This window comes from Chrysemys picta, chromosome 3, assembly GCF_011386835.1.
Source record: "Chrysemys picta bellii isolate R12L10 chromosome 3, ASM1138683v2, whole genome shotgun sequence".
NCBI classification, from domain to species: Eukaryota; Metazoa; Chordata; order Testudines; family Emydidae; genus Chrysemys; species Chrysemys picta.
Genome location: NC_088793.1, coordinates 38,895,004 through 38,911,035, shown reverse-complemented (window position 1 = coordinate 38,911,035; position 16,032 = coordinate 38,895,004). Strand labels below are relative to the sequence as shown.

At 41.4% G+C, this 16,032-nt stretch overlaps 1 protein-coding gene across 20 annotated transcripts in view; it reads right to left on the bottom strand.

The window, feature by feature from the left end:
• MYT1L (myelin transcription factor 1 like) overlaps positions 1-16,032 on the bottom strand; it is a 386,408-nt gene that overhangs the window by 45,042 nt on the left and 325,334 nt on the right. For all 20 annotated transcript variants that reach the window (XM_065587748.1, XM_042848749.2, XM_065587757.1 and 17 more), the window contains one exon: positions 3,433-3,495. In XM_065587748.1, the coding sequence (XP_065443820.1) occupies positions 3,433-3,495 (63 nt within the window). The remainder of the gene's footprint in view (positions 1-3,432; positions 3,496-16,032) is intronic.

Genomic DNA, 16,032 nt, shown 5'->3' with positions numbered 1-16,032 from the left:
TCCTTATGGGGTCCTAAAAAAAAAGACTTTGAGGAAAATACCAACAGACTGCGATTCTGCCTGACTGAAAAACGTGAGAAGGGTAATGAGTGAGCTTCACCATTATAGCTGCCACTTCCACCATCTTCTGGGACCCCAGACCTTCTTCATCCTAATCCTGAATTATATTTTGACCAGACTGGGCCAGAGAGAGTAAGCCAGATGACATCGCCATATCCATCGGCGTTGGCTACATCCCAAATACCACCTTGGATGTGAGACTTTGTACTCCCCCTCCCTCCATGTGTCCTTTTCCTTCCCTACCTTATTTCTTTTTTTTCCTATCTCTCTCCTTTTTCCTTCTAATAAATGTCTGGCTTAGCTGGCCACAACTATATATATTGCTCCTGGCCTGTGACCAGAGAGGACAACTAAATGCAGTACCCCAAACAGCCCAATGCTGGTACAAGTTTGCCAGGTCTTGGAGTGTCTGATAGGCCATGGCTGCGCCTGTGTTTTTCCACAGTGAGGTTGCAAGTGAGAGTTAACACCAAAGACAGACACTGCATTTTCTATCTTTGCTGTTCTTTTCTTTCTCCTTTTGTGTGTTTGTCTTGTTTTGTCTTAAAGGAAACAGGATCGGACTTTAACAACAATAACAATAGCTCTAGCCCATTGGAACTAACTTCTATTTTCTTCAAAAGGACAGTTGCCTCCATCCTGATTAAAAGCCTTATTTAATACTTTACATTTCAGATGCTTTAGCTGTTTTTCATTCTCTTCTGTATCTTTAATTAAAGGTTAAAAAGATTTTTAATTATGTGTTTGTGTAACCCACACACCTTCTGGGTGTGGTGTTCTGTCCCATCTCCTGGCACTGAGACCACTTAAAGAGGGAGATAAAATGAGTCTGCTCTACAGCCTGAGCTAACAGGCAGTTGGCTTTTAGCTCACGTGGTAGAGGCTCGTGCACTAAGCTACAAAGGTCCCCAGTTAGATTCCGCCCACCAACAACCAAGGTCTCTTGGCATTACATTTGCACTAAGTAGGCTGAGGTCTCTATAGCAGTGGCTCTCAGTCAGGGGTACACGTACCCCTAGGGGTACTCAGAGATCTTCTAGGAGGTACATCAACTTATCCATATATTTGCCTACTTCTACAACAGAATACATAAAAAGCACTAGCAAAGTCAGTACAAACTAAAATTTCATACAGATAAAATGAGAAAGTAAGCAATTTTTGAGTAATAACATGCTGTGACACTTTTGTATTTTTATGTCTGATTTTGTAAGCAAGTGGTTTTTAAGTCTGGTGAAACTTGGGGTATGTAAGACAAATCAGACTCCTGAAAGGGGCACAGTAGTCTGGAAAGGTTGAGAACCACTGCTCTATACCAAACCCTGAATCTTGTTTAATGTTGGACACTGAATGGGTTATATTAACACCTTTAACTCTTTATTCCCTCTAAATTAATACAACAGTGCACACGCTCTGCACAGAATTGAGCTACACATCAGCTCACAATAGCCCATTGTGGAAAGGGGCTTGGTGGTGGGGTATGGCTACTGGATTCAAATTTATGCAGACCAAAGGCCACAAACACTCGAACAGAATTAACACAGGGATCTTAGTCCTTATTTCCAGGGCTGGATTAAGACTCAGAAGTGAGGCAGAGTTGCCTTATGCCTTTTGTGTGGGTTGAGGTATATTCTCTTCCCCCACAACCTCTTCATAGTCCCGTGAATTTTATTCAATGTTATTAATTCCTTCCTTTTTTCTCAAAACTGACTAGATGACTTCTGAGACTGGCCACAAGACAATTGCTCTCACTTGTACCATAATGCAAAAGAACCTTCAAATTGCATTAGCAGATTCAGGAAGTTTGGGGGCAATTGATTTGGCAGAGCACCTTAATGCCAATCTTCATAGTAATCTGAATTTAAGAGCTCTTTGGTGTTTACTGTTGTGTGTACATTACAACAGTGTCAACTGTGATGTGCCCTTCCCGTAATTTAGTTCTATATGATTTGTGCTCCTTTACTGATCTTCATTCCCCTGCCTCCGATTTAGGTTATCTGTGCTAATGAAACATTAAAAAAACATCTGATGCAACTCCCTTACCCAGCAGAGTTAGTCTTCCAACCTGCTGTTCATGATCTTTAAAAAATGCTCCTGTACATTTAGATTGTTTTGCTTTTTCATTTAAAATCAAAAGGCAAATAATAGAGTACATTTTTAAAGCACCTAAGTGACATAGGCACCTAAGACCCATTATCAAAAGTGACTTAGACACATAGGCGCCTAAGGGTTTGTGTACACTTAAAACGCTACAGTGGCACAGTGGCACCATTGCAGCTGTGCCGCTGTAGCGCTTCAGTGTAGTCACTACTACCCTGGTGTTGGTAATCCACGGCCCTGAAAGGTGGTAGCTAGGTCGACAGAATCATTCTGTCTACACCAGGGGTTAGGGCAGTTTAACTACGTCTCTCAAGGGTTTGGATTTTTCACACCCTTGAGAGATGTAGCTATACCAAGGTAAATTCCTAGTGCAGATCAGACCTTTCTTATTGACTTTCAATGAGATTTAGAGCCTAAATGCCTAAAAGCCAGATTTTTAAATGTACTTAGGCGCCGAAAGATGCAGCTAGGTCCCTAGTGGAATTTTTAAAAAAGCAACTAGACTTTTATATCCTAAAAGGCACTTATCTGCATTATTAGGTGCCCACATACCTTTAAAATCTGGCCCTCAGTCACTTTTGAAAATGTGATATAGGCTCCTAAGTCACTTAGGTGATTTTAAACTTTTTACACCTTGTCTTTTTTAAGGTAATCTTTATTTTTGAAATTAAATGTTTTTTAAAGGGAATTTAATCATTATTGTGATTTAGTTGTCATTTGTCCTGAACCCAATGGTGTGGCAGATTCCTTCCTGTCTGTGTTTCACTGATGTTTTGGTTTTAAACTACTTTTCTCACTTACACCAGTTTTACACTGCTGTATCTCTACTGGCTTCAACAGAGTTCCTGCTGGTTTGCACCTATGTGAGCAGATCAGGCCCAATAGTATTAAGTTGAATAGGAGCAGGAATTGGCTATACTACTAACCCTGGGCCAGACATCATAGGGTACGTTCCTGTTACTAAATATAAAGCAGCTTTTCTCACCTTACTGTGTTTCATACACATAATGGAGGTGGCACTAACTACTCAGCATCTACCACTTCCTAGTTACTATACTACCATAGTATCTCCTCTTCTGGGAATGGGAAGATACTATTGTTACCTTGATCAATAAATGCAGCATTTCCCTCAGCACCTGATACAAATGATAATAAGAGTTTAATAAGGCACAGGTGACAGATTCCTCTAACCTCCCCGCACCACAGGTCCCTTTCCCATTTTGTAATCCAGTTGAAACATACACGACTCAAAGACCAAAAAATCTCTTTACATACCTTCGATGTGAAGCATAATTCCCAGTAATGTGCCCAGAGCCATCGCAACCAGGGGTCGGACACCTAAAATAAATTAAAAAAATATTAAATGGAGTAATTTACTTGGAAGAAATAAAACCCAGACATTAACTGCCCACCAAAAACTCCCTGCTTGGGATGTCGTTTCCACAGGTGCCAGCCAGGGAGACCCTGCGGGCTTCTTTGGCTCTGCCTCCTCAGAGCTTAATCCCAAAGCAGGGGGTGGAAAAGCTCTCTTTACACTTTGCTTCCAGGCCACCTCCCACTCAGACAGCATCTGGCCGACACTGGCATTAGAAGAGGAGCAAGGGATTTCCGCAGCTAATTAGCAGCAGCCAGATGTCACCTCACCACAGCCACCTCACCTATGGAAACAGATCAGGCCTATGCTGTATTGCCATTTACTAAAATAAGGATAACTTTACATGTTGGGCATCCTGCTACCAAGTATGGTTATTGCTGTAGCCCACCCTACGCAGACTCATACAACCTGATCCCTTTTTTACTAGAGGAAAAGCCTCTGAGAAAGGCCAGGAATGCAGGCGGGGGAAAAGGAATACTGCCCTCTTGTGGTTAAATTGCAACCTAACTAACAAACAAACTGGACAAAAGAGCCATTAATGTAATCATGTCCTGTAGAATTTCTAATGATTATACAATATTTTAATGAATATAGAAAAAGGTTCTACACAGAGGTGACAGGCATGCACACTACAGAATAAATTAAATTAGAAAGCTTAATTAAAATAAACAGCGTGTATCTGAACTTGATCTCATAAGAGCTAAGATGTATTAACTACAACAAGTGTAATGAATTAAAAGAGAAGTGAAATTACTTTATGTAATACAATCAGACAAATACTATACATTTCCAAGACACACTACGTTTGTGCATTTCTTGACTTCTAACTGTTCTTTAAGAATTCCATTCAGGAAAGCATCACTATTCAGGAAAGCATTGAAGCATTGTTTAAGTCCCAATGTGCTTGAATCTGATCTCCCCAGTTAAGCACATGCTTAAGTGCTTTCCTGAATGGAGGCCTACACTCATACAGATAAGCCCTTTCTCACAAAGGTTTCTGGGGAAATCTAAAACCTTCATAAACTCAAAAACTGAAATAATCATGAACTTCAGTGTTGTGAACTCCTATGCACCGTAAGGCTGAAATTAAATTTCTGTGGAGCTCAAAATCACCACCTACTGTTGTGGAGTTTCACAGGACTGAAGGTTCAAGGGCATTTGACACAATCCACAGGGGCACAAATTAAACTAGAGTTTCTGTTAACTGGAGTTGGGATACACTCTGCACCTGGCAGTGAATTAACTTGCTGTGATAGTAATGAAGAAGAGGCAAGCAACAAGAGATGATACAACCAGAAATAAAACAAGTGGCCAGAAGAAGGATTTAATTTCTGATGCACGTCCAGGACATATTCACACAGGAACTGAAACAGAAATCACTAAAGCAGTTGTAAATCACACCTTTCGTTATTTTGATGCAAGCCTATGTGTTGAAACTATTAGAGTGTCCAATTTCAACATACTGTAATTGAATTAATTAAAAATAAATTAGTAAAAAATCAGCATATATAGAACTGGGAGTTGTTTTTCTGAAACGAGTGTCCATACACAGACTTGCAACAAAATAACTAACAGGGTGAATTACAACCACTTCAGTTGCTTTGGTTTCAGTTACTATTCAGATAAATCCTTCTGTATTTTCTGAGTCTTTAATAAATAGAAGCATTCCTCATAATAAACAAATGTAAATTTTAGATATATTATTAATTCACATAATATTCCTGAAAACTATAACTAATTAAGGCACCTTTAATTTAACCATGAAGCAATTTCATGTAACTAGAAACAGTATTTGGCATACTACTGGAATTTTTTAAAACTACTATATTAATGGCAAAAAATGAATATGCAGCAAACATATTATACATTAAAATGAAGCTCTTTCCCCCCTTCATAAATAAAGGGAAGAGAATGAAGCTTTTCAAACTGATTCATGCTGCTACAGATGTTCTTTACAGAATGTTATTTTTCAGAAACTATTAATGTTTAAGTTTCAAAGTAGCTGAAAATTGACCAGTTGAGGCTCTGGCCTGGTCTACACTACACAATTAGGTCGACATAAGGCAGCTTATGTCAATATAATTATGTCAGTGAACACACAGCCGCCTTTTCCCACTGATGTAAGTGCCCTACTACCCTGACATAATAACTCCACCTCCACGAGAGGCGTAGGGCTTATGTCGGTGTAGTCAGGGCGACGCAGTGTCTGTGTAGACACTGTGTTACTTACATTGGCTGTTGGCTAGAGCCCTGAAATGGACAAGAAATCTGACCCGCCTGGCTCCCCACTTCCCCACTCAGGGAAGCGAGAAGCCCGGGCAGCTTAGGGTGACCAGCCAGCAAGTGTGAAAAATAGGGACAGGGGGTGGAGGGTAATAGGAGCCTATATAAGAAAAAGACCCCAAAATTGGGACTGTCCCTATAAAATCGGGACATCTGGTCACCCTAGGGCAGCTGCCCCCTGCTTCTGAAGGGGAACGGGAAGGTGAGAAGCCCGGGTGGCTGCCCCCCCCCACTCCCAGCTGGGTTCAGGGAATCAAGAGGCAGCTGGGCTCCTGGTGAGGAGCCATGCGGAGCTGAGAGCTCTGGCTCTCAGCCCCTCCCTCCCACTGCCCCTTTTCAGTTGGTGAAAGCGCTCCGGGGGAGGACACGCACCAGTGACAGGAGGAGGGTAGTGTGGGGTAAGTCGACATAGGTCGACTTAAGTCTGTAGTGTAGACATGCTCTATGAAAATTCCTTTTTGTAAAACTTCACCTCTTTCTATTCCCTTCATAGGAAAGAGCTTATGAATAAAGATGTCAGCAATCTATATGCGCCGAGAACCTGTGGAATATCATAGGTTTACTGCACTCAAGTAAGTTTCTTAGAACCAGAACAACTTTGGGTGAGCAGGAAGACAATATATCACTCAGATAGTGGTGGCTGGAGACACTGCCTGCAAAAGCCGTGAGAAAGTGTTATGGATTTTCAAAAGTGCTCAATGCTGGCCTAACTCTGCTTCTACTGAAGTCAATGGAAACTGAATTTGGCCAGCACTGTACACATTTTCAAATCCTATCCTATATCTTTAGCTGGAGTAGGTTCTCGTATAATGCTCACAAGCAATCTTCCTACACTTTCAGAAAAAGTGTTACCTGTGTATCTTATAATACAGGCTATCCAGCTCCTCCCAAGACTCGTGCATATGTGGGAAGGGGAAGGAAGGAAGGCAGGCAGGAAATGCCATGTCCCATGCCCTAGGGTGACCAGACGTCCCGATAAAATTGGGACCGTCCCAATTTTTAGCTGTTTGTCCTGCGTCCCGGACGATCTCTGGTCGGGACGCAAGTTATCCCAATATTTTGCTCTGCCGGCAGCACTCAGTTTTTTTGTTTTGTTTTATTTGCTCCCCCCGGTGTCCCGATATATTCTTCCTCTCATCTGGTCACCCTACCATGCCCAGACCGTGCCTTACTTGGTGTGTTCAAGGCTGGAAATGCTAACAGTCCCCCTTGGACTTTGGCAAGTACTGGGTGTAGCATAATAACTGGCTCCTACACAAGTATCAGGGGGTAGCCATGTTAGTCTGTATCTACAAAAACAACAAGGAGTCTGGTGGCACCTTAAAGACTAACAGATTTATTTGGGCATAAGCTTTCGTGGGTAAAAACCTCACTTCTTCAGATGCATAGCTCCTACACAAGAATTCTCGATGGGAAGGGGCTATCTATTTTATAAACTATTGTATCAAGCACTATTGGTTCCTATGCGTTTGTACAGCACCAAGCACACAGTAATCCTGATCTTGGTTGAGACCTATAAACAATGCTGTGGTACAAATAATAAACCAAATGATGATATCTAGGTATGATATGCAAACCTATCTCACTTTATTCTTGCTATTTTGTAAGCAATAGATGGCCAAATTCTGCTCGAGGCTGTACTTGTGTATCCCCACTAAAGTTACTGGGGATGCTCGGATGGACGTGAGAGTTTGGCTCTACGTTAGGCTGCAAGTTCCTTACTCAACAGTTGCACAATTTGGGGGTTCTCCTCATGCCTCATACCAGACACAGATAACTAGCACACACATTCTGGATTACATAATTGTTTTAGCTAGTGGACATTTTAAGTTTAAAACATTAAATGTTTAATGAACATGATTAAAAATAATCCCATTTAAATACTTTATTTCTAAATATTTCATTTTTTAAATTTAGAAAATTGGGCTCAGAGATTTGGGTTCTATTCTTGTCTCAGTCACTGGCCTGAGTTACCTTGGGGAAGTCAATTCATCAATCTGTGCCTCAGTTTCCCCATGTATAAAATTTATGTATGGAGACATACTTCTTCTGTAAAGTGCTTTGAGACTGGCAAATGAAAAGCACTAAATAAGGGCTAAGCGTTACTATTATTCTTTCAGGCTGTTCTCTTTTTTTCATAAGTATCACAGCCACTATACTTCAGTCAGTTTCTCTTCCTGTCAGAGTCAATTACTTCAATGGAATCTAGATCAGACCCCTAATGATACCATCCCATGGGAGTGGGCCCTTCATTATCCCATTAATTAAATGTTTGGGCTGAAAGTGTCTTTAAACTTAGGCTCTGAATGTACCCTCTACTTAGGTGAGCTAGGAGAGCACAGATCCATCCAGCTTCCCCGCTAGAGCTGTCAGTGGAACCTAGAGTTCCCTTCCTCATTTATCCAAGAGATCAGCAGGGTTGGGAGGCCAGAGCCTCCTCCATAGACCCTCTATCCTCTCTCCCTGAGGCTGCAATATGATAGAAATTGCACACCGTGAGTTTCCAGGATCTTTTCTTACTCTCCCACAGGGTATCTTCACAGGAAGGTATGATTTGCCCCTAACTAACATGATTTGTAAGCAGCACTAATCTTTTTCTTGAAGTTAAACCCTTGCATACCCATTTGGACACTTATTTCGCTGGAAGAGTGGCTTATTTGAGTTTAACTTAAACTGACTCCTAATCAACATGAGCTAAACCAAAATAATCTTTAAATTGAAATGAACTAAGAGTGTTCACACAGCAGTTTGTACCAATTTAACTAAATCAGTTTAAAATCACACCTTTAGTTAAACCAGTTCAGCTTTCTTATGTAGACAAGGCTGTATGCTTTTAGAAAGATCTTTCATATACCGATTTTAGCACTATAATGTTTGTGTAGATTATGCATAGAAATTTAATGAATCATAAAATCAGAAAAGAGGACTTTGACTCCCTCCGGGAACTGATGGTCAGGATCCCCTGGGAGGCTAATATGAGGGGGAAAGGAGTCCAAGAGAGTTGGCTGTATTTTAAAGAAGCCTTATTGAGGGCACAGGAACAAACCATCCTGATGTGCAGAAAGAATAGCAAATATGGTAGGCAACGAGCTTGGTTTAACAGAGAAATCTTCGGTGAACTTATATACAAAAAGGAAGCTTACAAGAAGTGGAAACTTGGACAGATGACTAGGGAGGAGTATAAAAATATTGCTCCAGCATGCAGGGGTGTAATCAGGAAGGCCAAAGCACATTTGGAGTTGAAGCTAGCAAGGGATGTGAAGGGTAACAAGAAAGGTTTCTTCAGGTGTCTATAGCAACAAGAAGGTGGTCAGGGAAAGTGTGAGACCCTTACTGAATGGGGGAGGCAACCTAGTGACAGATTATGTGGAAAAAGCTGAAGTGCTCAATGCTTTTTTTGCCTCAGTCTTCACAGACAAGGTCAGATCCCAGACTGCTGCACTGGGCAGCACAGTATGGGGAGGAGGTGAGCAGCCCTCCATGGTGAAATAACAGGTTAAGGACTATTTAGAAAAGCTGGACATGCACAAGTCCATGGGGCCGGATGCAATGTATCCAAGGGTACTCAGGGAGTTGGCTGATGTGATTGCAGAGCCATTGGCTATTATTTTTGAAAACTCATGACAATCGGGGGGTGGTCCCAGACGATTTGAAAAAGGCAAATATAGTGCCCATCTTTTAAAAAGGGAAGGAGGAGAATCTGGGGAACTACAGCCTCACCTCTGTCTCTGGAAAAATCATGGAGCAGGTCCTCATGCCTGACCAACCTGATTGCCTTCTACAATGAGATAACTGGCTCTGTGGATATGGGGAAAGTGGTGGATGTGATATACCTTGACTTTAGCAAAGCTTTTGATATGGTCTCCCACAGTATTCTTGCCAGCAAGCTAAAAAAATATGGATTGATTGATGAATGGCCTATAAGGTGGATAGAAAGCTGGCTAGATCGTTGAGCTCAATGGGCAGTGATCAATGGCTCGATGTCTAGTTGGGAGCCAGTATCAAGGACCTGGGGATTACAGTGGACGAGAAGCTGGATATGAGTCAACAGTGTGCCCTTGTTGCCAGGAAGGCTAATGGGATATTGGACTGCATTAGTAGGAACATGGCCAGCAGATCGAGGGAAGTGATTATTCCCCTCTATTCAGCACTGGAGTACTGCGTCCAGTTTTGGGCCCCCCTTTGTAGAAAGGATGTGGACAAATTGGAGAGAGTCCAACTGAGGGCAACGAAAATTATCAGGGGGCTAGGGCACATGACTTACAAGGAGAGAGTGAGGGAACTGGGCTTGTTTAGTCTGCAGAAGAGAAGAGTGAGGGGGGGATTGAAGCAGGAAGGTGATGAAGCACTGGAATGGGTTACCTAGGGAGGTAGTGGAATCTCCATTCTTAGAGGTTTTTAAGGCCTGGCTTGACAAAGCCCTGGCTGGGATGATTTAGTTGGGAATTGGTCCTGCTTTGAGCAGGGGATTGAACTAGATGACCTCCTGAGGTCTCTTCCAACCCTAATATTCTATGATTTGATAGCAGCCTTCAAATACCTGAAGGGGGGGTTCCAAAGAGGATGGAGCTCAGCTGTTCTCAGTGATAGCAGATGACAGAACTAGAAGCAATGATCTCAAGTTGCAATGTGGGAGATCTAGGTTGTAAATTAGGAAACACTATTTCACTAGGAGGGTGGTGAAAGCACTGGAATGGGTTACCTAGGGAGGTGGTGGAATCTCCATCCTTAGAGGTTTTTAAGACCCGGCTTGACAAAGCCCTGGCTGGGATGATTTAGTTGGTGTTGTTCCTGCTTTGAGCATGGGGTTGGACTAGATGACCTCCTGAGGTCTCTTCCAACCCTAATCTTCTATGATTCTATGTTAAGCTTATGCTGGTCTCAATATACTACATTTTAATTTGCATTTCAAGTAGATTATATAAGCAGATATCTACAAATCCCTCAGACCATTAAAATTATGGATCCTAATTTTCAGAAACCAGGACCATGTAAACACCTACACATTAATTTTACAAGCACTAATACTAGAACATGTAGACGTTTGACTCTATCAACTGAATGTGCAAGTATTAATGCTTGAAAACTGTGTGCATAGGGCTTATATGTTCAAATACAAAAGGAGGTTGGGGCAAGGCCCCTCTGAAAATCAAACTCACAACAGGTGGAAAAAGGATCAGGTAGCTTGCCTGCTGTACTTAAAAAAGAATGTAATCAGAAGGTGCAACAGAAGTTTATTTTAGTCTCCAAAATCACAGAATTACTTCATTACAGAAGATTTAAACTATTCTCAGCAGGGAAAAAAATAAGGGACTTTGAACCCTAATTACGACCACATAATGCCAGCTCTGTTAGCCACTTCACTGCTGAAAAATAATAGACCAGGTACATCCAGCAAATAAGCTTGTCCAGTGGACTGAGTGTACCCAGCGCATCTTAATATCCCATTCATTAGACGTGCTCTAGGAAACTGCTGCCAGCAGCTGTGAAGGCAGCTAAATAAGATGGGACAGCTGGAGCCAATGCTGGTTTTGGGCTTAAAAGACCCATGCGAAAATAATAATTAAAAAAATACAAAAGATGACTACTGCCAGCTCAGCTGACTAAAAATAATAATGAAATAACTTGACCCTGAATGTACAAGCTTTTTATCTAAGCTTAATGGATGTTTTCCTTAAACTAATGTGCAGTTTAGCAAGTGTTTATCCAACTAGTATCTTACAAAAGGGTGCAAAGAGCTTTTTCCTAAACAAAACAGAAAGAGACCTCAGTAGTTTTCTCCCTCATTCTTTTGTGCAGATTTGGAGGAGTCCTTCTTTTAAAGCTGATTGTCCAAACTAGTTACACCACCTCTAGCCAATGGAACATATCCCTAAATCATGGATTATACTGCTAACCTGCAGTACAATATGCACATTTTACAATTTTTTTCTTTCAGAGATTTTATGACACATGGTAAGGGCTGGATTGACATAACTGAAAACTGAAACATTTAATTTATCCAGAGAAGAGGCGCAGCTCATGCAGGCTTCCTCAATGCCTCAAACTTGAAAGATCTTTTGGAGCGAGATTCAGCTGAGCTTCAGTAATTCAGTGGGTTCCATCTCTATGCCAGTCAAATCACTTGTTTTCCTGCTCTCAGTGCCAACAGTCTCTCCTAAAAGCAGAGATACCACTAGATGTCTGAAAAGCTCTGTCTCTTTAAAAATAAAAATCCAAATAAAAATCATGGAATTACTAAAACAGGCTCAGATTCACCACATTACTTAAGCTCATGAGTACTCCCACAGAATTCACATGCCTACAGTTAAGAACATGCTTAAATTCTTCGCTGAGTAGGGGTGATAATGCTTAGCTTTATCATTAAGGCTTTGTCTTCACTAGGAAAAAATGAATTCTTAACTTATGTTACCTTGTAGTTTTTACACAAGTTAGCAGGTCAAGGTAAACCCCAAAATCCCCCATAGTCTTTAACCTGATCTGCTAACTCGTGTGAAAATTACAAACTGCCTTGTGATTTTACCTCACATTAATTGAGTTAGCTAACTTGAGTTATGAACACTCCTTTTTTTCTCATGAGGCTGCACCCAAAACACACTGCTTTTCTAACCTCATTGTGATGGGTTTGTACACTGTTTACTTTCTCTAACTAGACTGTAAGCCCTTTGGGGCATAGTAGCAATCAGAAACAAAGCGCTGATGACACTTCCTCTTTAGTTCACTGAATGAAATGTACAAGAGAGAGAGAAAGGAAAAAGAGCTGTCAAGTGAAGAAGTGGAATTTACTGTAAGGTATGAATTTTGTGTGTGTCTGAACTGTAGTGCTTCTTGAAGGCAGTGGATTTACAGCCCTTTACACAGAAGTCTTCTATGTTATGTTTCATGGCATACACACACAGCAGTAAATAGAAACAAAAATACTCTCACTGAAAGGCTGTATTCTAATACTTCTTTATTCAGAATGATAATACAAAGGGATAAAACAGAGAGAGACAAAGCAGACTGCTCCCTAAAACAGAGAGGCACAACTCACCCCACTTTACTGTAAGGCTATCTGTCTGCTGACTGACTGCTGCAATGATGAGGCCCAGATGGCAAGCTTCCCTCTAGAGTCCCAGGCCTGCAAGCAGGACCGGGGAAATCCCATGAAATTTAAAGTGACAGCTTACAATTTTAACACAGTTTTCAATACACGACACTCTATTTAACTCCAGAACAGGTAAACCACAGACAACAGAAGAAAAAGCTTCTCTCCACTACCCTTCTAGAAGACTCTATCTGACCTGGAGGAGCTTCTTCAGGGTTGATAACACAATTTGCTTTTTGTACTATCTGTTCCTTATCCTTTTTACTAAGACTGTCACAAGTCTGTCAGTAACAACTGTGATGGTGGTTATCATTATGTGGATTCCTATCCAGCTGGAACTGGACTGAAACCACATATTCATTACAGTCCTGAACCATCAGTTGAAGGTAACAATGTTCAGTCATTACTGAACTAGCTGTTTCTGAAACAACATAGAGAGGTAAAGTGCTAAATCCCATTATCAATCTCAAATGTATCTATAGGCTGACAATCTCTAATTTAATCCTGTGATGTAGGGGACAATGCCGGGGTCTTCTCTAAGGAGATCTCTGAAGAAGAGCTGCTCTCTGTTGTAATGCCAATAGGTACACAGAACTTTTCCTTTTCCTCTTCACTTTTGTCTTTTATTTTCATTTATTTTCAGTTATCTCACCATTACTCAGTTAAATTCCCAGGCACTTCCTGATTCCTGAAGTGTCAATTTCACAGTCCTTAACCCATGCAAAATTCACTCAATCAGTTTCCTAGAAAGAGCACATCCAGCCTGTGACTGACCTGCATGAATTTGTTTCCTGTTCATCTCTACCTCTACCCTGTTCCTTTCCGCTGCTCTTTTCTTTCTCCTTTCATCTCAACTCTCCTTTCCCTCCAGTAGTGTTTCTTACTTTTTGTTTCTCTTCTGGTCTCTTTCCTCTTCCTTCTCATATCTAGACTTTTGTTTTGTCCACATTGTCTGCCTTCTGTCCCTGCTCCTCTCTCATCTTTTCCTCTTCTACTTCCTATCATCCTGGTGTCTCTCTTTAATCCTTCTCCCTCCCTTATGCTGTGTTTTGTCCTTTCTCTTGCTGTCTCTCTTCTTTTGATTCTGTCTTTCTTCTCTACCCTTCCTGCCTGATATATTTCTTCTATGTTCTTCCTTCCTCATTGTCTCTTAACTCCTTACACTATACAACTCTTTCTCTTTCTCTCCTCCACTGCTGTGTCTCTCCATTATCCCTTCTTTCATTGCCCTTGTTGTCCTTCATTCCAGTCCATATTATCTCACCAGGGCCTGATGAAATGCATCCTAGAATACTCAAGGAGCTAATAGAGGAGGTAGCTGAGCCTCTAGCTATTATCTTTGGAAAATCATGGGAGACGGGAGAGATTCCAGAAGACTGGAAAAGGGCAAATATAAAACCCATCTATAAAAAGGGAAATAAAAACAACCCAGGAAAGTACAGACCAGTTAGTTTAACTTCTGTGCCAGGGAAGATAATGGAGCAAGTAAATAAGGAAATCATCTGCAAACATTTGGAAGGTGGTAAGGTGATAGGGAACAGCCAGCATGGATTTGTAAAGAACAAATCATGTCAAACCAATCTGATAGCTTTCTTTGATAGGATAACGAGCCTTGTGGATAAGGGAGAAGCTGTGGATGTGGTATACCTAGACTTTAGTAAGGCATTTGATACGGTCTCGCATAATATTCTTATTGATAAACTAGGCAAATACAATTTAGATGGGGCTACTATAAGGTGGGTGCATAACTGGCTGGATAACCGTACTCAGAGAGTTGTTATTAATGGTTCCCAATCCTGCTGGAAAGGCATAACAAGTGGGGTTCCACAGGGGTCTGTTTTGGGACCGGCTCTGTTCAATATCTTCATTAACGACTTAGATATTGGCATAGAAAGTACGCTTATTAAGTTTGCAGATGATACCAAACTGGGAGGGATTGCAACTGCTTTGGAGGACAGGGTCATAATTCAAAATGATCTGGACAAATTGGAGAAATGGTCTGAGTTAAACAGGATGAAGTTTAACAAAGACAAATGCAAAGTGCTCCATTTAGGAAGAAAAAATCAGTTTCCCACATACAGAATGGGAAGAGACTGTCTAGGAAGGAGTACGGCAGAAAGGGATCTGGGGGTTATAGTGGACCACAAGCTAAATATGAGTCAACAGTGTGATGCTGTTGCAAAAAAAGCAAACATGATTCTAGGATGTATTAACAGGTGTGTTGTGAGCAAGACACGAGAAGTCATTCTTCCGCTCTACTCTGCTCAGGCCTCAGCTGGAGTATTGTGTCCAGTTCTGGGCACCGCGTTTCAAGAAAGATGTGGAGAAATTGGAAAGGGTCCAGAGAAGAGCAACAAGAATGATTAAAGGTCTTGAGAACATGACCTATGAAGGAAGGCTAAAAGAATTGGGTTTGTTTAGTTTGGAAAAGAGAAGACTGAGAGGGGACATGATAGCAGTTTTCAGGTATCTAAAAGGGTGTCATAAGCAGGAGGGAGAAAACTTGTTAACCTTATCCTCTAAGGATAGAACAAGAAGCAATGGGCTTAAACTGCAGCAAGGGAGGTCTAGGTTGGACATTAGGGAAAAGTTCCTAACTGTCAGGGTGGTTAAACACTGGAATGAATTGCCTGGGGAGGTTGTGGAATCTCCATCTCTGGAGATATTTAAGAGTAGGTTAGATAAATGTCTATCAGGGATGGTCTAGACAGTATTTGGTCCTGCCATGCGGGCAGGGGACTGGACTTGATGACCTCTCGAGGTCCCTTCCAGTCCTAGAATCTATGAATCTATGAATCTCCTTCTGCATGCTTTGCCTGAAGAGTATTGCACTTCGTTGAAGTGACTTGGCCAACCATAGCACTACCTGCATTACAGGAGGAAACCCTATGTCACTCCGGAATCAGCATGGTACTTACTATTCTTGACCATCAAGAGTCACAAAGTATGTTTTTCAAAAGTGCACAGTACTGGACTATTCTCTTATTTATGTCAAAGGGAGTTTTCCCATCAACTTAAATGGGAGCAGAATTAGGCCAGGGATGGGCATTTTTTGAAAATCCCATTCAGAGTCCACTTGAACTGGTTTCAAGATACAACATCAGCTCTGTGGGACTGGTATTCAGAAAAG